This window comes from Pteropus medius, unplaced genomic scaffold, assembly GCF_902729225.1.
Source record: "Pteropus medius unplaced genomic scaffold, Ma_sr-lr_union100, whole genome shotgun sequence".
NCBI classification, from domain to species: Eukaryota; Metazoa; Chordata; class Mammalia; order Chiroptera; family Pteropodidae; genus Pteropus; species Pteropus medius.
In genome coordinates, this window is record NW_024351729.1 from 6,035,384 (window position 1) to 6,060,621 (window position 25,238).

Consider the following 25,238-nt stretch of genomic DNA (forward strand, 5'->3'; position numbering starts at 1 on the left):
TATGCATTCAGCTTCCACCAAGAGACACTGTTAGAACCAGTTACGTGAAATCTACTGGTGTTTCTCTAGTGAGAGCGTTCTGTTCATGAGGATGTTATCCAAAGTAATAGAATATAATCTAATAAGACCCACATGAGAAACTCTTCTCAGGGTCAATGCTATCTTCTCCCTCCATGCCACGCTCATTCCAGAGACAATGTTTACCCCCACACAACCCTTTTGGTTCTATCTTAACCCTAGACACGACGTTCCTGATATTGGAATAGTCTCCACAGTCCTGCAATTCTTAACATGCACTGGGGAAATGAGCAAAGTTCTTGCTGCTCCAAGACCTATAGATCCTTATCACCTTCTGAGACTTTTTAATACTTTCCAAACTTATTTTCTCAATAGATTTAAATATTTGCAAATAAAAGCCCCAGTGGAATTCTTTTTTATTCTTTTGAGTGCTAATATATACTTGCCCTGATGCAAAGAAGCAGTCTCCTGATATAAAAGGAAAAAATACAGGCAGAATTTATAAATTAGTATTTCAAAAATTATTTGGCCACACACACTTTACACAATAAACTCTTTAATCACAAATTAAGATGTTTGGTATTTAATGCCTGTCTCTCCTAACACATTGTAAGCTCCACTTATTTGATCAACACTGTTCAAGAATTCTTATGTTTCTCAGTTTTTGCTAAATTTTCACTCTTCAAAGCACTCCAATTCCTTTGCTCTCAGCAGACAAGTAGATGCAGTCTTCTCAGTAAGGAGAAACTGGTCAGCGCATTACTTCATACCTCTATTGTCATCCATCTTTTATTCTTCATTTTTGTCTGTCAGGAAAAAATATTTTTCCTTATTTTAGCCAAGGTTGACCCCTCCAGTTTTGCTTATGATCTCATTACTTTCTCTGGCATTTTCTATCATTAATCCTCTTTAACTCTTGTGCATTTTAATTGCTGCCTCCATGTGGACTTCTCTTTGCCTACTAACATTTTCAAGTCCTCTCATCCTAAAACATTTTTAAAAACACTCTACAAACTATTCTCCTCCTCTTCTCCTAGATTTGGAAGACTGATATATATCTGTGGCCTCTACTTTCTATTTTCTCAACTACTTGCAAATTCACCTTTCTAGTAAAATCATTATATCCAATGACTATTTCTAAGTCCTCTTCCTCTTGGAAGTCTGCTTGTTAGACAAAGTTCAGATGAAACTCTGCCCTCTTTCTGGCCTCTCCTCCCATCTCAACCATACTAGAACTAAAAGAACCAGTTAGAATATCATTGTGATAATCTAGATCAAGATCAATAAACTCAATTCAGTCCATTATCTATTTTTACAAAGTTTTATTGGCACACACATTCATTTACATATTGTCCTTGGCTGTTTTCATGCTCCAATATAATAGCGGAATTGAGTAGTCGTTACGTGATACTGTCTGTCTTGCAAAACCTAAAATATTTAATAACTGGCCCCTTGTAGAAAATGCTTGTGGCCCCTTTCTAGATGATCTAGATAACCTAGATCTAAATGAAAGAATGTGTACCAGTAAGAATCAAGGGGAAAATGACTATACGATATTTAAGGAGATACCACTGATGGAAATTAATGACTAATTGGAAGAGGTATAGTAGAAAATTGGAAGAAAATTTGTAGAATGACACCTAGAAAGACTTCCAGTTGTGATGTGTGAGTAAATAGTGCTGTGTTAACTAAGTAGATAACATGAAACTGGGAAGTTTGGGTAAGGAGATGAAAAAGGGAGAATATGATCATGATTTTACTTAAAGCTATTTAACATTTGAGGGTACTTCATATTATCAAAAAAAAAGATAATTTCAGTGCCGAGGAGGAAAATAAAGGCTGAAGAGAACAATTGGGACTCTCTACATTTCACAAAAAGAAGATATGAAATGAAATATTCCCAATTAGAGTTTCAACACATCAACTTCTTCCTATAGATCCTATTGTCAAGTTCTGCACACCATTTCTTTCTCATCATACTTCATACTTCTTACATGATTATTTTAGCATGTTCAGTTGACCCTCATTATTCAGATTCCATACTTGCAAATTCACCTGTTTGCTAAAATTTATTTGTACATTTTAAATCAACATGTATGGTGCGTTTACTGTCATTTGCAGAGAGTGGCGAAAATTTTGAGTTGCCTGACACACTTGTTCCCAGCTGAGATTAAACAAGGTGACACTCTGTCTTATTTCAGCTCTCACACTTTAAGGTAAATGTCCTTTTTAATAGTCCAAATTTCTGCATTTTTGTGCTTTTTGTTAACTTTATTATTTAAAATAGCCCAAAACATAGTTCTGAAGTGCTGTGTAGTTAGTGTTCCTCAAGGCTATAACGTGCCTTATGGAAAAAAGAATGTATAATAAATAAGCTTCATTCAGACATGAGTCATAGTGCTGTTGGCCATAGGTTCAATGTTAATAATTCAACTATATATTAAATGTGTCTTTAAACAGAAACATACATAAAATGATGTTATGTATTGAGCAGTACACAATGTTATGAACAGAAGCTTTCAGGAACCTAACCTTGTATTTCCCCCAGGAGCAGTGCTTCCATATTCATTGTTCAAGAGAACTTTATAGATATAACTATCATAAATAATGAAAACTGACTGTACCTTAGTGCGCAACCAGATTATAAACTTCTTGAAGAATCTTATATTCATCTTTTTTAAAAAATTCAATTTATTTAAAAAAACAGTTCACTCATTTCTAGTGAATAAGAATTCTTTATCTTTATGCAACAAGTAGTACAGTGCTATTCATCGACATTTTCTAAAAGTTATTTATTATTACCAGAGAACAGACCATTTTCAAGTTAATATGACTTTTCCAACAGACAGTATCTAATAAACATATCTGTACTGGAAAGCAAGTTCAAAGATGATGTAGGTCAAAGGCTAGAACCTCCAGGCAAGGTTTGCTTTTAAGACTAACACACTGAGAAATACTTTAAAACAAAAGACAACTGCAAATGTAAAAAAGTACTTTTTAATTTTTAACCAAAAGGATCATTAAGCTGATGTAACACGTTTTTTTTTTTTTTACTTAAGTATTCATAATGTCATTTAACATGCCTTAAGCAACATGTTTATTTAATGAAAGCTGAGACAGAGGGCAGTTATAATTTGTGTAAAATTTATAACTAGAGTTTAAAGTTTAAACTTTTATAAAATTATAAGATGATAATTCCCCAAATTGGAAGTTAATTTTAATAATTTGAAATGAAAGTACAATTGTTTGTACAACAATAATTAAGGATAAGTTTCCAAGTCAGATATCAAATTGAAAATTTAAAAATAAATAGATGAGGAAACAGTTATAAAATAACATTTATAAATGTTGCTTAGAGCAAGGCAACTCAAAGTATGGCCAATGCACTATTTGCGATCCATTCAAAATGAAAAAGCAAGCTTGTGCCAGATGAAAATCAATTATGTCACTAATCAGATGACTTATTTTATAACATGACTTTCTTGATAAAGGAAGCAATGTGTTGATTTATATTTCGGCACAGGTACCTTATCTCATTACAACTGAAGAACAGGTATTGTGTATCTCTTTAAAGTGCCATTATAAGTTTACTACTCAGAGTTAGGTTAACTTTACTGTGAGAAAAAATGTTTTTAATGACAATCATAACTGTCAGCTATATTTCTTTTATTTTTTAACCCATATATCTAGTGATCCTATCCTATCCAAAAAAAAATTAAACTTTATAAATTCATTACAATTTAACATTCATCTTAAGATGTGTTTAGATGTTACCAACATCTATTCACTTCAGAGGGGCTTTCTAGGTTCCTACGTTAGTGAGCTGTATCATGTTATTGATAGACATTTGTTTTCAATCTTGAGAGAAAAAGAATAAGAGTTGAGTCATTTCTCTCTAAAGATTGGTTTATTTTCACATTTCAATCAGTGAAAATATTTAAATTTATCCTTATAAAAAAATTGTATTTTTAAACTGTGCAACCACTAGTTGCTTTTTTACAATAAAAATTGTTAGGAAAAAGGGTTTGGAAATTTATAACTGTGTATTCTATTAACTAAGGGGAAGTATATAAAATATTTTAAAATTCCTAAAAGAAAGTTGGTATATAATATTTTTTTAAGAACTAGCTTATAATTCAAAATTCCAACATGTCTTAATTTTTATTTTTCAGTATGGCACAATTCTTCTAGAAATTTAAAAATATAGTATGATCTTTTGTAAAAGTTATTTCTTCTTTCTCCAATGACTTATTAAGCTTACCTACATTAGCTTAATACTGAAGGCAAATAAATGAACCAACAATTAAGAAAAACTCATCCGTTTTACATATGCAAGAGCCCAGATTAGCTTCTATAATGGCTAGTTTATTGACCCAGCAAACTACTTCTTAAAGAATTTAAATGTATATTTACATGTCATAAGACAAGATCTCCTTTGGCACCTGAGTTGAACACAATATAGTAGAGCCAAAAATCTCCAAGAAAAAGTTGTTTAAAGGCTATATTTTATCTATCTGTACATATATACATGGACCTATACATATACACATACACATATGCATACACAGACACATAAGCAGAAATAACTTTCCTTTAAGAAATGCTGGAGCTGTAAAAGAAACTGACCGTTTAACAAAATAAAGTGAACCGACAGTTATTAAAAAGTTATGTTATTTGGAGTCTTACCTAATTTCAACAAGTTAAAGGTTTTAGAGTAATATATAATTCAAATGGAGAAAACTCAAGATTTTTTTGTCAAAACAGAATTTCTTTTGATATTAACAAGAAAACATAACAGACTTTTTAACAGTCACCAGATGGAAAGTCAGTAAAGATTACCCCAAAAGGAGTAAATTTCCCCACCTTAGGACTGAACATAGTCATCGGCCACTGATTAAACATTCTGCTGTCCCTAAACTCATACTTTAATTGGTCCCAGCAAAAGACCACTGAAGGCCACTCCTGCAGATCGCCTTCTGCTGAGCCTCATTACTCACTAGGAATTTTACACAAGAACTTTAGAAGAGTTTGATGTCATATAGTTTTATGATCACATCCACCTTACTACAGTTGACTTTGGCATTGTGTTAATAGTTCTACTGGTTCTGTAATTTTTTTTATTCATACTTTTAAAACTCTGAATGACTAGCTGGTATTCCAAGACTTAGAAGACATGTGAAATTGCCTAAGTCTGTCAGCATTTTTTTCTATTCAATTAATAAATATGTTTGGCTAACAAAAAAGGGAGCACATTCGGTTTTACCTAAGTATCTTCTACTCTAGATATTCTGGAGGACGATAACCCTCTACACTTGTATACCATATATTCTCCATATGTCTGACTTCATTAAATCTGAAGGGTGTTGAGAATGGGCAAAAAACATCTGAATTAAAAAATGTCATGTTACTCTCTTCTCTGCTGTAACTTGTATAAGATATCCCTAATCAGGTTTCTAACTCTCTCTTCCCTCTGGTTAAAGGACCTATCTCATATAGACCACATATAATGGAAATCTTATGTAGTCTCAAAATATTTGTGAATAAAAGACATTTTCAAATGTAAACTCTCTTGAGCATCTATAAAACAGTACATAATCTTCCTTAAATGTGACAGTGTTATCCTAAACAAAATTTTGTCTCAATAGAGGCATGGTACAGAACTTACCTTAGAGAATCTATGAAATTCAAATGTCTTCATTTTGTTCAGTTTATATCAAACATAACTCAAGTCACTCTTTTTCCTGATATATAAAACACTTTGATAAACCCATCTGAACTTCAATTCTTCCAATAACAAGTAAACTCACATGCACACTTCAATTTTTGGTCATATATTTTAAATATTTTCTTCTCTGCATAGTTGATATCTCAGAATGGGAAATGAAATTATGCTAGTAACTAGTAATTTAACAATCCCCTAAATTCTTCTATGCGAAAGTGCATTTACAACATAAACATGCCACATATAAAGCTACAAACCACAATTTCACACTGGAGTGGATTTCAAATTCCAAATTCAGTCCAAAGGAGTCAAAGAGAAAATGCTAACAGAGCAAATCTGAAACAAGTTCATGAGGATTGGGCAATGAGTCATCAAAGCGAAATCTTTTGGAAACCGTGCTGCTATCCTCTGGGATATTCTCTTTGTCTTCTCGATCACTACAGGTTCCATTACAAGAGGATTTAGAAGTCTTGTCTTCAGAGGACCTTATTGTATGATCCTGACTTTGAGAGAAACTGGAAGTTTCTTCAGGGTGAAACAAGTTTGCAAAGTCCCATTGCTGTAGCCAAGAATGAGAAAGGCAGATTTCTGCTGTTGGTCTTTTCCTGGAAAGAAAGCACCGAGGGAAAATTGAGAACTAAAAATCAAGTTGGAAATGTCTGCAGTTCAACATGTTTTTTACTTATTATGAAAAGAACATGCTTATAGCACAGAAAGAAATAATAATAGGAAAACTGGAACACCTAGAAAATTTTTAAATTCTGACATGTGCTAAAATTTCAATATATCATGGAACTTGCTGATGACGCTAGTCAAAAAGCCTAAGAATGTATGTTAGTCTCACAAATAAAATTAGAAAAATTATAAAGTCTCAGATTTACAAATCCTTTGAAGGAAAATATATGTAAGTAATTTATAATCTCTATCATTATTTTATGTTCTTAAAAGCAGTAACTGCTAAATATTGAAAACAAAAGCTACTTCGATGATGTTTATTTAACATTTCGAGTTTTAAAATTTTGTTTTAAATTATGAAAGTAATGTGGTCAAATATCATGATATATCATAAGGAAAGAATACACCTATCTATACTTAAAACACCAACGTTCACACAACCACCATTACCATTAGAAACAGTTTCCTTAGTCTTTGTTTTTATGTTCATTTTTCTATTATAAAAAATTAATATGTTCATTATAGAAATTTTAAAATATAGGTAAAAAATATTTAAGAAAATGAAAACTGCTTATAACCAGAAACAAATAGTATTACCATTCATGTCCAAAATATAGCCAGTGAGAGTCTGTTTGGACCTGCATTAGTCAATATAATAATTAAAAAACCTATGAGATTTTTAAAATTAAACAAAGAAACTGAGTCCTTTTGAAGATTAAGTAATTGTCAGAAATAAAAAACCTAGCAAGTAGCAAAACTGGGATCCCAGCCCAAGGAACTATAACACAATTTCTGCATTAAATATAGCCAGGTCATTTTAAAGTAAATAGGGCTGATCTTGGTAAAGAAAAGGGAGGTCAGTCTTTTCTTTTCCTGCTTTGAAGTTGCCAAGGAGTGAGGTAAGAGCCCTACATCACAGTTCCAAGTCCCTTCTTTACCAGGAGGTCAAAGAGCATCAGATCATCTGCAATGGATAATTTGTACTTGTTATATAACTATAATTATTAAAATGCAAATCATTCACAGCAAAGACTTAGCATAACCAGTCACCTGTACTGTAAACCTTCTATTTCTAATTATTTTAGAGAATTTCCGGGATTAGTTGTAGCTTGAGAGAAAAATAACCCAAATATTTTCTTCACTCCAAAATTTCCTTTGTGTATTTTATATTTTCTCCATTTGAAGTTATGAATTTAATGATCTCTCATAAAACGTCTCTCCCCACTTTACCTGACAGCATACTTGTAGTAGTTTTATACTGTTTTAGAATGTGTTTCTTAACAGACATATATTATTTATTTCGCAATAGCATTTAAACAAATTCATGTTATTACTTACTCTGGATTTTTTACTAAAAGGCTCTGGATAAAGTCTGTGGCCAGCTGGGAAACTGATGAGAAAGTTTCTTCTGAATAATCTACATTAACTTGAGAAATATTGAGGTATGTTTCTTGATTATCTTCTCCCACAAATGGGGATGTATGAGTTACCAGCATATAAGCTATTATGCCAATATTCCTGAAAAAAAAGAGGAATTTAAAATGTGTTAATCTTAAAACATTTATATAAAACAAAATTGATACTCAATCTATTTCTGTCCTCAAAACTTGTACACTTAAATTACAGACTTAAACTGCTTTTCAAAGTTCCTATATTATAAAAATGAAAATAACTGTGTTACTTCAAAGTTTGTCTTGCAGAAAAAGAAAATGAGAATGCATATGTGTTATATAATTATAAATATAATGTATTAAACATATATTATCATACCTACAGTCTGCCCTTCACACAGACACTTGCTAATGAGTACACAAAACTGCTCAAAGAGCATTTCCCAAATGGTGTCCAATGACATAGTAATGATCTGTGAGACATAAATAAGGGTCTTACGCAGAGTCTGCAAATTTGGCATAGAGTTAGGCAGAGAGATTTTTGTTTTCACCTGCAAAACTTTTCAGTCTTAAATATGTTAATGACTAGTCCTGTACTAAGGATCCAGAAAAAGACAAAATATACAGTACATGTTTCATCCACTTATTTAGCCACAGGATCCTTTTTCTTTGGCAAACCCATTACAGTTCCATAGAATACAGGGAATAAGTCTAAACTCTTCCACTTGGCCTGTGGAATCAGACGCGCTGTGGACCTAACTAAAGTACCACTGTCAGTTCCAATTCTGCTCCCTATGATCTTCTCTCTGTGCTAGCTACAAAAACTCTCAATACCCTGATTTATGAGAGTACACCTTTGATGATATACTCTCATAAAACTAAACGTTTGCAGGGACCTGACCTCATTCTTCTGCTTAGTAAATACCTTCCTAGTTCTTCTATGGCCTAGATCAAACGTCTCCCATCTGGTGCTTGTCTGCTGCTTCCTCCAAGCTTATTAAATAGTATTTTATCTTTATTATGGAACATGTAGCACAGTATTGTGCCTATTTTGTTCTTTTATTAGACTGAGTCTTCCTCCAGGAAAGGAATTTTCCTATTTATTTCTCTACCTTTGGCTCACAGCAAAGTGTTGCTTAAAAAGAATAGACAGGTAAATGTTTTCCTATGGCATAATAATAACACTTGAATAAAATCTTTTCAAGAAAGACTTATTATTTACATTTGAAATCAAAGAACCCTGCAATATATACTACCCAACTTTCAACAAAGGCATTTAGGTAAATAACGATATCTTACCACATATCTGTTGCTGTGGTAATAGGATCATAGTTCAGGATTTCTGGAGCTGAAAAAGAAAATAAAATCCAAATTCAATCCTGACAAATTTAAAAACATGAAAATTATTTTACATTAAATTAAAACTGATTTAATTTTAAAGAACTAAGATCGAAAGAAATTTAACGTATTAATTATCCTGTTAGACATTTAAATATACCTAATGTTCAGCAACTTATATAACCACATGATTCAACAGCACCAGTAGTGTACCTGGTAATTACACAGTCTTTTTTTAAATTAAGATTAATCTCAGAAAAAATAATTATAAAGAAGAAAAATGTTACAAACTAGAACCTTTTTTAAATTTTATTTTATTGCTGTTAGAAATTAGTTTGTGTTATTTCAATAGATTGATTTAAGTTTTTCTTTTCAAGGTAAATAGAATCATATGCATTTACAATGACATTATGAACAAATTATGCTTCCTAGAAGTGTTTTAGTTTTTCAAGTAGATTAAATATCACTTTTAAACTACCAAGAACCTAATTTCCTAAGCAATTAATTTCCTACTGTCTCCTCCCCTGCCAAAATGTTTTTAAAAGTGCAAAATAAATCCTCTATACATTTTAAACATTACCATAAATTTCAAAGTTATAGAGTCCAAATTAGGATTTATACTTGAATAATAACTTTTTTGTTTCACAGTATGGTTTCATAATTTCTCCAAGAGAATTTTTTCCAAAGCCTAACAGTTTTGTTAATAAAGCCTGTGGACACATGTATTGTCAGCTGCCATTGCGCCACCTACCACCTTTACATATATTTCTGTGAGATGTGTTATCTATAATTACAATAATTTATCTATAATTACAATAGCCTCTATTAGCATTCGAAGTTAGGAATTTGCTTTTTCATTTTGGGAAGTCAGATGCCTAGATGAGTAGCACCTTGGTTTGTTTAGTTGTATCTTTTCAGTGCCTGCACGGGGATAGCAATATAAGCAACAATAAAAAAGCATAAAAAGATTATAAGTATAAAAGTATAAAAACTTTAAATTTATACGCTGCTTCATACAACTTAAAAATCTTTCATCTGCATAATCTAATTTGTTGTTTTAGAACAATATTCCTAGACATATAATCGCAGGATTTTTTTTGTCACCCTTCTTTAAAATTCTTTTACAACCATAGGCAAAATACCACATTTTAAAGCAGCAGCAACAAACAACAAGAAGTCCTGCTAGCAATTCCTGCAAACTGAAGATATCAACAGCTTTAGATTTGGGACCAGGACAGAAATAGAAACTACCTCTATCCAACAGCCTGGCTTCAAATACAATAAAGGGCCATTTGATTCTGTTTTCCTCTTTTTTCATTTTTTCCTGCTTCCTAACTTCCCTTTGACTCATTTTTCTTTGTGTACAAAGCCTTTACACACAAATATTAAACTTCTGAACTTATATGTCCAATGTCCTATTGTTACGAATGTCTCAATAATCCTACATTCACTACAGTTCATTCAAGTGTGTCATATCTGAATTTCAATGCACTAAAATACTTGAACCAAATACATTCTGGAATTACATGCTCTAAAATATAGTTTTACAGAGGTATCATTTAGTTAATAAATTTCAAAATGGTGTAGAAAATACAAAGGAATTCTTACCTAAGTATTCTGGTGTTCCCATGATTTCCCGAAGTTCACATGCATTTCCTATTTTTCGAGACATTCCAAAATCCACAATTTTTATGTCCCCAAGAGGGTATATGCTGCTCAATAATATATTCTGTGGCTAATAAAGCACAACAACAACAACAAAATGGTCAGTAATATACAAATGATTAAAGAATACTAGTCTCAGATTGGAGGTAGATTAAGGGGAACTTATTGCTTAGCTATTATATATTTCACTGAGTTGTTCACCAAACATTTACTAAACTACTATTTAGGAGAAACTACATAGTCGATGATAAAAACAGTAAAAAATACATTCAAAGAAGATTCTTGGTTTGGAGGAAAAAGATGGATACATACATTGATTAACTGATTATAAGATATATAATACTCAGTATTAAGATTAGTGAATTCTGCCCAAAAGAAGTCCAAAAAGCCTATGCAGTAGATATAATGCTTAAGCTGAATCTTAAAGGATGAATAGGAATATGCTGGCTAGAAAGGTATTCTGGGGAATAAGCACAAAAGGAGGCATGAGGGAATAAAAATGCATACATTTCCAAAAACAAAATGGTTTAGTATGACGGTTCTGAGTCTGACTGTTCCCAGGTTTGTAGCTTAGACAGTAAGAGAGTAAGATGCATGGTAGGATGTATGGCAGGAGGATTGTATAGAAAGAAAAGAGTCCAATGTTCAAAAGATAAGATACAGATTGATTCAGATTTCAAGGTCTTTGAGTGGCTATGGAAGAAGGATAATAACATGAGAGGTTGAAATGGTATCAGGGCATGAATGGTATTGAGGGGAGGACGTGGGTAAGGAGTCAAAAGATTGAAAGCCTCAAGAGAAAGATAAATGAGTATGATGGAAGCAAAACAATGAGGACTAGTGGGAGGGTATCTACAGAGATAGAGGTCAGAATTGAGTATTTTAGAGAAGACAGTTTAATAAGGTGAGAAGATCCAGGATGTAAGCATGGGATGGAGTAGAATGATGAAGGTTTAAAATATAGAAAAATGATGGTTTTTAAGAGCCTGGTGATTAATGTGAGCTGCTCACATATACAGTCTTCTTCTCTCTGCCAATATAAAATTAAGTCCATCTGGCAAACCCAGTGCAGTCTAGACCAGCATGATGACTGCTGTTTCCTACCAATACCAGCCTGCAATTGTACAAACTAAGAGCAGAGGAGGAACAGAAGTATAGTTTTATATAAAACCACATTACCTTACCTTTAAATCAAGGTGTACAATGTTATTCTGATGTAGATAATAAACTCCTTCAAGTATTTGTTTAATGAGTCTGATAATGTCATTTTCAGAGACCATTTCAGCCAGCTCAGGTAAACACAAGTTGAAAATTTCGCCACCTGCGGCACTGAAATAAAATTAAAATAATAGAAACTTGAAAAATTATTGCTTAAAAATGATACTTTTAAATGCTGTATATCTGTTAACTAGAAGACCACAGCCATCTAAACTTTAGTCTCTATACATACACATTTAAGGAGTGGAGGGCAGGCATGGGAGAGATCTTTAAGGAATAAAGTAAATGACAAAAATATTTCAAATTCTGGATACTAATATTTGAATATTTGATAAATAAAATTGAATTGCTTTATAATTCAATAATAATTGCCTTAACACTGCAATAAAAATAATAGCTAAACTATGCGCTCAGCTCTGCTGAGCCTCTATTTTATTCATTTGTATATCTGTATCTATATAGATATAGATATTTAGATATAGATATAAATATAATTTATTTTGATCTTCATGACAACCATATGAGATAGGTGGTTATTATTCCCATTTTATAGATGAAGAAACAAGTACCACGAAGATAAGCAATTTGTTCAAGGTCACATAGTAAATGCAGGGGCCAGAATCTGAAGCTGTATAATATGAGTGAGATTTCAAGGTCCTTGAGTGGCTGCATTCTTAACCAATATTCTGTTTTGCAGCTTCACAAAGAATACTTGTGGCTAAAACCCAAATCTTTTATTTATTTATTTTTTTAAGAATTGAAAGTCTAATGAATGTTGACAAAAGGCATAAGAAAAAAAATCCCTAGATTTGGAATCGAATGATCTAAATTTAAATCCTAAATCTGTTATTTACCAGCAATATATCTTAGGGTCAGTCACTTATTTGAGCTTCCCCATCTGTAAAACAGAGATACTACTGAACTCAATGGATTTTTTTGAGGACCAAATTTAAATAAATAAAATAAAATTTGTCAGTCAGGCATCATGCAAAAAAAAGAAAAAACAAACAAACAAAACCTAACGATTATTCATCAAATTTATAAGGTATATCTGAGAATATCTCAAGTAAAGCATATTCTATGTGACAAAAGAGGAACTCGCTCACTCTAGAAAACACTATTTCATAAATTTCTTTGGTTCACTGCTGTATCCACAGCATCAAGAAGTGTCTGGCATGTTGAAGGTGTTTAGTAAATGTTGAATGAATGAATGATGGACTAGGCAATCATTCTTCAGAATATCCGAAACTGAAATTCAGACATCTCAGTGATTGCCAAGAGGAAGAAGCATGTCATTATATATTAGGAGACATGAGGGGAAAAAATGGGGGTTAACAAATTTGAGTCTCACACTGAAAGTCACAGGACTGACCCTTATATTGCTTATGTAATTTGTAATTGAGTCATCTGTACAGAGCATGCCAATTAGAGGCCACAGGGATTTGCTGCTTTATACTTTGTGATAGTTCAGAGAAAACTGTGGGATAGCTGGTAAGGAACAGGTATGAGAGCTCCTTTCATGTATACTTCACATTTTGACTCACCCAAACCCTCGCATCTCCCAAAAAATTCATGAGAAATTAACTTTAATATTTGTCTCAAGGTATCATGGTAAAGACAATTTGAGTATGAAAAATTTAGTTTGCTATAAAATTGATAGTAATGAACTCCAAAGTAAGGCATAGAAAAACAATATTAGAAATTCATGTTCATCTAAAAATATATTAATTAATCTTTATGAATAGTTAATAGACTACCCCTCGTGGCCCCTTGGTCTGAATATCAGATGTTTACTGATATTGCGTATCACAACTACGCTCAAGGTCTCCTGAGGGAAAAGGAACTCCACAGGCCAGGTTGCCAGTGACACCCTCACGCCTTCCCTTTCTGGTTACATTACTTAGCTTTAACCAAACAATCCTCTCAAAATAGAAAGTGGTCTAAATATATTCCTGCAAAGACACTGCAGATATTACTAATGTAACTGTAAGCGAATAAGAAAACGAAGATGATACATTAGATTCTCTTAAAATAAGTTCTTTGATAGGCACTTTACAAGATATATCTAATAAAAATTCAGACCAAATAATTTGAGATTATAACTATATAAAATATGGATTTATATCCACTGTTTAGATATGGAAAATACTAGAAAGATCTGAATTCTTCATATACACAGCAACATATACTGCTGAGGTGAGAAATTCATTCTTGAACACCACAAAAATTTATGTACTGACATTTTACATTACATTCATTAAAGTTAACTCAATAGCCAAAACCCTTCACTAATTCTAAAATTTGAAACAAAATACAAGAAAACAACTGAGAAGTATGTAAAAGACTTCCCAGTGCCTAGAACAAAAGAGATAGGATAGTAGATTGCTTATGGGGAGTCTATTGAAATCGAGATTTCCTAGGGTTCCATTGTGGCTCTGCCATTCACAAGCTACCTGAACTGGGACAAAATGTGCCTTTGCTTTTTCATAATGATACATAATGAAAAATGATAGCTCCTACTTCATTGGATTGCCGCAAGAATTAAGTCAGATAAGTCATGTAAAGTACTGAACACAATAGATCAAAGCAGATCATCTGTATAAGTATTCATCACAGTGTCTGACACACGGTAAATATTTAGTAAGTATTAGCTCTTACTGCAATGACAACAAATATTCCATATCTAGCTAATATCCAGCCTTTTTGAATTTTGGGGCTTCTTGTTGAACTCTGATTATGAAGGCAATATAAAAAGTCTTTGTTAAATTGAGATTGTCTGATGTGACAATGCCATCCCAAAAGGGTAAGGCATAGTAATTAAACCGAAGTGATAGTAATAAATTTTAGTAGGTCTTAGTTGTTCTGGTAAGAAATCAAATATATTAATCCACATATTTATCGAGTGCTTGCTATACTTCAGCTCCGAGGTACACAGGGTCCCTAAGAGTTCTGCCTTTATGGAACTCAGTTTACTGGATAGAGTTGAATCAATTTGCAGGATATGAACAAGGTCCATCTATAAAATGTATGTGTCAAAACTTTCTGATACATTTTGTTGTTGCTATTTAGATGAACCCCCAAAAGAAGATTTTATGAAGTGGACAATGTTCCTGTGTATATTCACCCTCAAAACCTAGAATTCCATTACTGTTTCGGAAAAACGTTAGCTACTTTTCACATAATCAAACATGCAGATGTCACTCAAGTAGATAACTTTTTAAAGGCCAGTTGAAGAATCCAACAGAAATAATCACAAAGTGTGTGAAAAATAAAATCATACTGGTAGTATTCTGGGCTCTTCTGCAATTCTAATTTGTTTTGAAGGGGCTATGACATACCTTTTTGGTACATTAGTGTTCTGGGAAATGTACACAGTATTTATTCTTAAATAAACCACTTGTCAGTTTAACAATTTGCAAAATAAGCATTTTTATTTAAAAGTTAAATCTAGACAATCAACTTGCCTAATATAAAAACATTGATTTTTTTTTGTAAATATATAAACAAATCTCTTCATTCTTAAGATAACTGAATACTAAAATTAGGTTAATATACTCTTAATTCAAAAAGCAATGATGCAGATTATCTACCAAAAAGAATTACAAAGAATTATAAAGAATTATGCATTTTTCTAAAACAAATACTTATCTCTTTAGTTTATTATAAAATAGGTTTTTTTTAAAAAACTATCAGAATCTAAAGCATACTAAACATACTATAAAAACTATCAGAACCTAAAGCATACTAAAACATACACTTAGCTAATCTCTTCCAATTGTTGCAGATGTCAAACACATATTTGACATATTTATAATAAATATGTTAAGACTGTCATGCATCACAGGCACTATTTTAGAGTCATATGCCAATATACTGGTTAATAAACCAGTTAGCTTAAACATGCTATATCCCACCTAACGGATTATTGAGTATTGGGTGTTTTCAACTTTTCACTGACTTGTGGGAAGAAATATATTTTATTTCTTATTGCTATAATTCCTAATATAATGTTCTGCATATCACATCTACTAAATAAATGTGTTTCTTTCACGAACACTGTGCTAGGTATACAATATATATTACAATACCTTCATGCAAGTTTACCTTTCTATTCTCCTTGGGTCATTTCCTTGGATGGGTTTTTCAAATAGATGGACAAAATATATAAATGATTTCAATTCTGTCTGCCCATCAGCTTGTTTTCTAAAAAAAGTCATCAAATTTCTGTGCCATTAGCAATGAAAGTATACTTGTATTACCACATTCCCCAAATACTGTATTGTCATTTGTTCATTCTGTGCTATTTAATTAGTTTTAGTTTATGTGGGACTGTACCTTTAGCCTTGTGAAAAGAAAATATTTGAATAGAAACTATGTCCCTCTAATATTTTACCAACAGGAATCTTTCCAAATTCTTGGCATACTTTTATCATCCTTGTTCTTGATATTTCAAGTCACCTTATCTCGCTAATTAAAATGGGTAATATAAATTTACTTAAATTTATTGAAGTGCATACTTACTATTCTAACACCAAAATGATTTCACTTGTGTTTTCATAGACTTCATGAAGATTAATCACATGGGGACAGGATTTTGCCAATTCAAGTACAGCAATCTCATGTAGAATCTCTGCTCGACAATCTTGTCCTCTTCTTCTCTTTTTTAGAAATTTTGCAGCATATTCTTGACCAGTAGATTTTGATATACACTGTCTAACCACAGCAAATTTTCCTCTGGGGAGAAAAATGATGACGATCAGTTTTAACTTTTCCATAAAGAATAATATTAGTATAATACAAATATTGATATACTTCCAACTTAAAGTCAATCCTTTCAAAGAATAATGCCACGGAATTTATCTTTGTTTTCTTAACTGTTGCATGTATTTTTATAAAATTTATAGTACTATCACATAAAAATGAAAATGGCAAATGTAACAACAGGTTAAGACAGTATTATATTTGTTCTTCACTATTAATATAATACATTATCATTGTAGGGGGAGATCACATTTGCATGCCAACTCCATACCATACTCTTGATATAAATTGTTTAAGTATCACAACAGTCCTATATAGTAAATGCTATTCTGTTTTGCAGCCCCCAGAGAGGATATGTATCTTGGTATATTTCCAAACCCCATATCCTTAATAGGGTATCACATTAACTCTCTAATCAAAATAGCTTTCCTTCAAATACAAAAAATTAAAATGAATGCGAAAATGGGCATTTGACATTTAATCTTATTAGTGTAATCACTTTGCCTTTCAACACCTTTTAGCAAGCTTTCTATCACAATTTGTCAGTTGATTTACCAGTAAATCTTTTAGTATTGCTTAGTAGTTTATGAAGCCTGTAATAGATACCAAAGATATATATATATATATGTACTATGGAGAGTATCTAAAGACACTTCACCATCAACTAAGAAAATTAATGGTTATCAACAGTCACATACAAATGCACTAATTACAATCATGTTTATCATTTTAGGAATAAGTACGCGCTTAGCTGTCTCCAATAGAAGTAAGCAGCATCTCAGCCAAAATTTAAAGACATTGGCAAATGTGTGTATTCTTCAACCTATAGTTGCCCAAAATCTAGTTTCCCAAAGACCTAAAGCTACTTTGAGTAATAATATTTTAAGAAACTAAAAAACGCTATTATTGACTGCCTGCTCAGAAAAATGTACACATGCCCTTAAATAGAAAGTTTTACATACAATTCAAGAGGGTGTTAAGATTTCAAAATTCATTCACAAAGCTTCTAAGCCTGAGATCAGGGAATCCAAAATTAAGAACCTTTATCCTAAGGCTCAAATTACTCTCTAAATACTAACAAATCAGTTATAAATAAAGGATCTTCAGAGACTAACTTCTGTTCTACAACTCCTCTTTTTCTAATTTCCCTTCGAATATACTTCTAACATAGCATATCAGGTGGTTAGCATGGAAAACTATTTCTAATACATTTAGTATTTGGATTTGGGGTGGGGCAAAATAAATCGATTATATTTTACTGGCTAGTCTCAAAACCAGGATGACAAAGATTTCTACTCTTGATTTCCTAAATTTCCTCCAAATTGGTGCCTGTGAAATATACTGGAAATCAAGTTGCAAAACTATAGCTACCAATGCCAAAGGAAAAAAAAAAAAATTGACCAAGCTATAATTTGACTTTTCTACATTTATCAAAATATACATCAACTCAATAAATTTGCATGCAAAATCTGACTATTTGAAAGAAGTTTTCACTTATGATTTGATATCTTTAACTAGATATTTTCTTACTGTATGTAAAAGGAATACAAATGGATGCATTTTAATGAGCACACTAAAGAGTTAATAATTTCCTTAACTTTATATTCAAACCACTCATGTTTTATAGATTTTATACTGGATAAACTGAATCAGACTAAGATTAAACATGAAAGTTCATATATGAAATTGAAGTGCCAAGAATTAAACTGTAGAATATGAATTCCTAGCTTTCTGTTGTAACACTACAAAACAATCCCTCCCTTTAAGATATGTTTTTTAAATGTAACTTACTTCTCACAATTCTTACTTAGATTTAGAAGTAAAAATTTGTCTAAAACGAAAAGGAAATTTTGAGTTTTATGAAGAAATCCACCTTGTAAAAATTAGGAAACAGAAACTGAGTTAACCAAGAACACTGGGTTTATAGCACCAATTGTGATAATTTAATTCAGCTGTAATTTTATGAATATATCTACAAGCCAGAATTTTCTCAGAAACAAAGAGCAAAATTAAATAATAATGATTTTTATCTGTTTCAGGTATTCTAAAGATGCCTTACTTAAGTGCAGTTCTCATTAATCCAGGGCAAAAGTGACAAAATGACATTGGTAATTATTTGTCAATATTCGCCACTAACTAAAAGCCCCACAAAGGCAGAGACCCTGTGGGTCCTAATTACCACAGTAATTATAAAAGCTATACTTTGCTAACTAACACATAATAGGAACTGAAACATCTGTTGAATGAATGCTAGTTATGTACCCACTATACAACCATATATTGTGCTATTTTGAATTCTGTACTTAAAGCATTTAAATTTTTAAAGCTTACTTGCAATTCCAATAAAATTTTACATATGTTAATTTATATACTATTAAATAAAGTAAATATTTTTACCATAATTACCAGATGACTTTGGAAAAAAGACAAGTATTTGTTATCTACCGTAAAATGTTAATTGTGGTTCAGAAGTATCAAAAATAAACTTCCATATATAATATTCCTATATCAAATTTAACAGAAACATATTTAAGAAAATTTAAAACCCTTAACAATAATAATTAATTCATACCCTAAAAAGGCAAAGCTGACTAGATTTCTCAGCAGTGAAAGGTCTAGTAGTTACCCTTCTGCATTCTAGAATAGACAATAAAATGTGAAAGGAAGGGGGAGGGTAAGCCACAAAGGAAGCTGACGTTTATTTCTGCCTCTGCCTCACCCTTCTGACCACAGAAGGCCTATGAAACCTTGCCTCAGTTGGGGGAAGGGTAGAGAAACCTTACCCAACATGTTAAAAAACAGGAACAATGCAAAGAGTTTTGAGAATAGTCAAAAATGAACTGTTAACTTTACATGTTTTTTTAGTTTGCTAAAGGACAATTAATTCTAAAACTAACATCTTAAAATTAATAAAAAGGCGATTGATTTAGAAAGGTAACTTTGTAGTTCACCACATGCTAGAATTATACATTTATATACTTTAAAATGTACAAACCTCAGGAAAAATAAATTATGATCCTAATCTCCATTTCACAAAGGTATAGAATATTAAAATTGGTAACAATATCAAAAGAACTCAAAGCAAAGTTCTTGGCAAGTGAAAGGTCATGATTTCTAATTTCTCATGGTTTACTAATATATCAATATTTACCATGTGACTCATTAGCCTATATTAATTAAAAGGAAGATGTTAGGTCTCGTTCATAAAGATATTAGGATGAGATATTAGCAATCTGAATTTATTGTAATTAGATTCTGTCAAGAGTTTTTGCTCTAAAACGTCAAAAAGTATATCTGATTCAAGTTTGTGATTGTTATTTATGATGGCATGTCTTTTGTAAGAACTATTATTATTGTCCTCTTTCAAGTTTAGGTTCTCCAAAATGCTCAAAGAAAAAAATTTTTTATACACTAATTCCCATAATATCTCTTATTTTACAACATTAATAAATGTATGTAATTTAGTCATCAAAATAGTAACTGAGAAAAACAGAAAAGAATGCCCTTTATTGTGTCTACTGTTCAAGGCATATTCAGTTACCTGCTCAAAGTATTTTCCGATCATTTTTGCAACAGAAGGAAGCTTGGAGACAACTTTAGATTCAGAGTAAACAAAGGTCAACTGACTTCCAGCTTAATCTGCTTTTACTATAATATACTAAAGGGATGCCATATGACACATATTTAACAAGGCTGTTGAAAAAAAAGAAAGAAAACTCCTAATGGAATCTTACACTGTCTCAATAGTTTTGTTGTATTGTAGATAATTAGATATTACAATACTGTGTCCATTCTAGGTCTCCTCATTTCAAGGCTGGCAATGAAAAATGTAAGCTGGTTCAGAAGACAGTAACTGGATCAAGGAAGGCTATTTGGAAATCAGGCCATAATATGAGCATTAAAGGAAATTAGCAATGATTAGCCATATACAAACCTCTGAAGGATTTTTTACATGGACATTATATGCAGCTACAAAAGGAGAATGCTGTTTATTGGGTAGATGTGAACAGAGTAGAAAACAGAACCTTCAGTGACTAAGAGGTCTACAAAATGGAAGAGACACATTCTGAAGTAATGAGTTCCCCAACACTGAAGCATTATAGTTGAGGCTGGATAAAACAGCTTGTTAGGAAAATCATAGGAAAGAGTGCTACACTGCATAAGATATTATATTAGAAGACCACTGACCACCGAAGTCCTTCCAATGCAAAGATTCTATGACTATTCCATGTGAGATACAGGCAACTAAAAGAAAACTTATGCTTTCCTGTTACAAGGCGAAGAGAAATAATTATTGATTTAGGACAATTTCTTTAAAACATTCTGAAAAGTTTTAAAAACTATATCTTTTAATACACTGTTACAATACCCAAATATTTTGCATATAATATAAATATGCCAGGAATTATGAAATGAGTTTTCACATTTAGTTCTTAGTCCGATGAGGCAGATATCATCATTATTTTGAAAAAGATTGCATCCAACATCTGCCAGGTGAAAAAGCTAGGACACTTCTCTTTATGTTTCACATAAAAGACTACCAAGAACAGAATAGCTTTTTGTGGTTCTGTCAGTTTTAGTTTTCACATTGAGATTTTCAAAGATAAAAATCAATCATACTATTTTACTGTACATTTATCAATACAAACATGGACTTAGTAAACCATTTAACGTAAGCCAAAACATTTGCCTCCAAACTAAAATCAAACTGAAGACAGAAACTTATCACCATCTTGCAAACCTTTAAGTGACTTTAACTTAAAGCTCGAAAGATGCTGAATATGTAACTTAAATAACTTGGGATGTCTTCTATAAATTCCATATATATTAAAATTGTAGTGCTAAATGGTCTCATAATCTCAGGTCACCCCCTTGGCCATAAGGAATTTTACACCTTGGTTAAGCCAAAACGGATTAGTATTAGTGCAGGTTTCATTTATAGAATGTACAAAAATGTATATAGCATTCTACTAAGTACTTTATAAATATGAACTAATGTAGTCCTCAAAACAACCATATAAGATACAATTATCTTCATCCCCACTTCTCAGATGAGGAAACTATAGCACCAAGTACAGTAATTTAATTGAGGTCTTGGAGCTTGTTGGCAGTTCACAATGATAATCTGCCTCTTCCCATGCACAGCCTCAAATAAGAACCCTGACTTCTGATAAGGGCTCTGAAGCTAGAGGTGGGATATATCATGTAAACTCACTAACCCTCCACAGATTTGACTTCCAAATCAGTTAAAACTAGACCCTGTATAATAACAGCAGAAATGATGACATCTCTTTCTAATCATTGTTAAATAATAATCGAGTTTTATATAATTATGGACACACAAGTCCAAAATGTTAATTTAAACGGCATACACATCATAAAGTTTCCTTACCTTCCTAGTTCTTTCGATGTAAGTGTATAAAAATTATTAAAGTTTTCCATTTTTATTGGAGTTTGAGGAGTTGTAGTTAGCAAGCCTGAAATACTTCGGCAATCAAATCTTCTCCTCGACATGGTAGATGACTTCCAGATATGCTTCTGTAGTCACTTATTTGTACCTATTAAAAAAAAAAGAGAAGATAAAGGATATAACTTAAATCTAATTAAGAAAAAAAATGTTACTTATCTGAGACAGAATGTGCATTACATTATACAGCTCCAAAGATAACTATAACATATAACCAAAAAGAAGATTTAAAGAGCACATTCATTCTACCCACAAGGTAAAAAATTAAAAAGCGCACACATAAATTGGTATTACCTCTACAGCACTTGAACTAAGTTACTGACTTCTTTTATGAATAATACTATAAGAAACCTGTAAGACTTAAAAAATTCTCTAAAAAATAGTTCAACAAAATTTTAATACAAGAAATCATTCGATTTCATTTTTAAACTTTCATTCTTTAAAGTTCTAGCTCCATAAAACAAAATAATGGACACAGCGAGGTAACGACTATTCACTTTAAATTTCTCATGGCCAAACAAATTTGATGGTAAATTCACCTTTTTTGACTTATATTACTGACATCTGAATGACTACAAGAAATAGAACTTGTTTCACAGACTGTCTACATTCCAGTACTAAATCCAGAAACTTTCACATTCTTAGAATCTTTCTTCCTTTTGGCAGTACCCAGCACAGAGCCTGCCGTGTATGAAGAGTTCTATAATTTTGTAGGATGAGTGACTGACCATATAGAAAGCTTTACTCTAGAGTCGTGATTTACATCTGAAGCTCATATTTATCTGGAACTTTGTAATATTTACATGTATTCAGTTTTAACATCAAAACTACATTTCACATTAACGAAATTTACAGAATAGCAAACTATATATTTTAAGATACTTCTGACTTTCAGTTATGCCTATCTAATAAATAAAAAATCCAGTATTATTCTTTTAGCATCTTCTTATAATAATCCCCTAGACTTTTGTTCCTTCTCCGCCACATTTTTTCTCCCTTTATTTCCAACTTAACATGTACTGTTTCTTTATCTTCCTAAATCCAAATGTCAACTATACTCAACTTAGTAAATAAGCAAAGTGATTAGAGCTCGGTGTTTGTTTCTCTATTTTCTCAAGTTTAGTCTTAAGTCTGCAAAAATTTTTTTCTCTAAATCTCTTGGGTTTGGGGGAAACAAAGCCTTAATTAATTTTTGGGTAGTGAGTTAAATAATTTAGTTAGCTAGTATGAAATTTAGTTAGCTGGTATGATGGATAAATGGGAATCATGATCCATCATATCAGTTAAGTAAATTATTTAACTTTGCTACTGTTATGGGCTAAATTTTATCTCTCTCCTCAAAATTCATATGTTGAAGTCCTACGCCCCAGTATCTCAGAAAATGACTGTATTTGGAGACAGGGCCTTTAAAGAGGTAATTAAATTAAAAATGAGGTCATTAGGGTGGGCCCTAATCCAATAGGACTGGTATCATTACAAAAAGAGGAGAGGACATTAGGACATAGAAACAGAGGAAATACCATGTGAAGACATGGGGAGAAGGCCATCTACAAGCCAAAGAGAATGGCCTTACAAGAAACCAACCATGCTAACATTGATGCCAAACTTCTACTCCCCAGAATTGTGAGAAAATAAATTTCTGTTGTTTAAGTCACCCAATCTGCAGTAGTCTGTTATGGCAGCCTAGTAAACCAACAAAGCTACTTAAAAATAAACAAATAACTATTTCAAACATATAGGAAGGGATACAAATATCACATAACGAACTTGTTTTTTTCAATCTTACTTTGCCATATTTTGTTTAAATTAAAAATAAATAAGACATTATAGACACAGTTGAAGTCTATCCCTTCTTTTCCATCCCCAGTTTACATTCTCACTAGCACTGGGTGGGAGGGTTTATTATTTCCTTGCCAACATTATCTCTGTTCAGACTTTTAATTTTTGCTATTCCAAGTGTGATAAAGGTGAATGGAATTTTGAATTTACTTTGCATTTCTCTAATTACTAGTGAGGAAAGCTTCAATTCTGCTTCCTCTAAAGTGTGGATGATAATAGCATCTATCTTGCAGAGCTCTAAAGATTAAAAATTAAAATATAATGAACTCATGCAGAATGACACTGGCACAATGCTAGTTTTGAGACTATATCATGATTGTTCAACACATAAATATTGTTAATATTCTACCCAAAGATACTCTCCATACAGTCCCCTGCCATTATTCAGTAGCTGTACTCTGTTTCCATATTAAAACTCTCACTCAAGTTAGCTTAAATTCAACTCTTAAAATTCTGTCTTTTCTGTTTTGATGAACTATTTGTTTTTAGTTCTGATGGTACCCAGTTTCACTGGTCACATATTCTTCTCTGAAAAATCAATACAGTTATCAATTTCTAAGCTTGATCTATTTTTTTTCTAGATCGTCTCTGGGCTTTTACAATTTTTTTTTCTAAATTTAAAAGTCTATGAATATGAATGTTTATGATCACATTTATGCTATACACACACATAGAGAGAGAGAAGGAATGTATGTGTATCATGGGTAAGAATTGGGCTACATTCTCAATACTGTTCATCAATCAGGCCCTGGGAAACATGAAAACAAGAACATATCAAATTCAATCATAGAGAGAGAGTAGAAGCTCTTGATTCTAAGATGTTCACCTCATCTAGATTTTAGAATTTAAGATGTTATATTATGCTATAATATACCTGCCACAAAGTGATCTATTCATAAGAACTCTAGGAGAATTAAGATATATAAGTATTTTCTGCTCTCAAGTTTCAAAAGAGTCAATATGGGTCTTAGATGTAGTCAAAGATTTATCTTCAATGAAGATTTATAATAGTAAAAGAAATAATAACTTTGTTGAATGAAGGAACCCGAGTCCAACAATAGGGAAATGGTTAAATACACTTAAATAATAGAATATTATATACTCCAAATTGTGCTTTCAAAAGAATCTTTTTAACTCATATAAT

At 31.9% G+C, this 25,238-nt stretch overlaps 1 protein-coding gene across 1 annotated transcript in view; it reads right to left on the reverse strand.

The window, feature by feature from the left end:
* Window positions 1–2,689: 2,689 nt before the first annotated feature.
* STK17B (serine/threonine kinase 17b) overlaps window positions 2,690–25,238 on the reverse strand; it is a 29,103-nt gene continuing 6,554 nt past the window's right edge. The window contains exons 2-8 of the mRNA XM_039844320.1: window positions 22,181–22,346; window positions 16,549–16,761; window positions 11,994–12,138; window positions 10,753–10,879; window positions 9,106–9,154; window positions 7,754–7,933; window positions 2,690–6,345 (exon numbers count right to left, since the gene is read on the reverse strand). Coding sequence (XP_039700254.1) covers window positions 6,063–6,345; window positions 7,754–7,933; window positions 9,106–9,154; window positions 10,753–10,879; window positions 11,994–12,138; window positions 16,549–16,761; window positions 22,181–22,302 — 1,119 coding nt within the window. The 5' untranslated portion in view covers window positions 22,303–22,346 and the 3' untranslated portion in view covers window positions 2,690–6,062. The remainder of the gene's footprint in view (window positions 6,346–7,753; window positions 7,934–9,105; window positions 9,155–10,752; window positions 10,880–11,993; window positions 12,139–16,548; window positions 16,762–22,180; window positions 22,347–25,238) is intronic.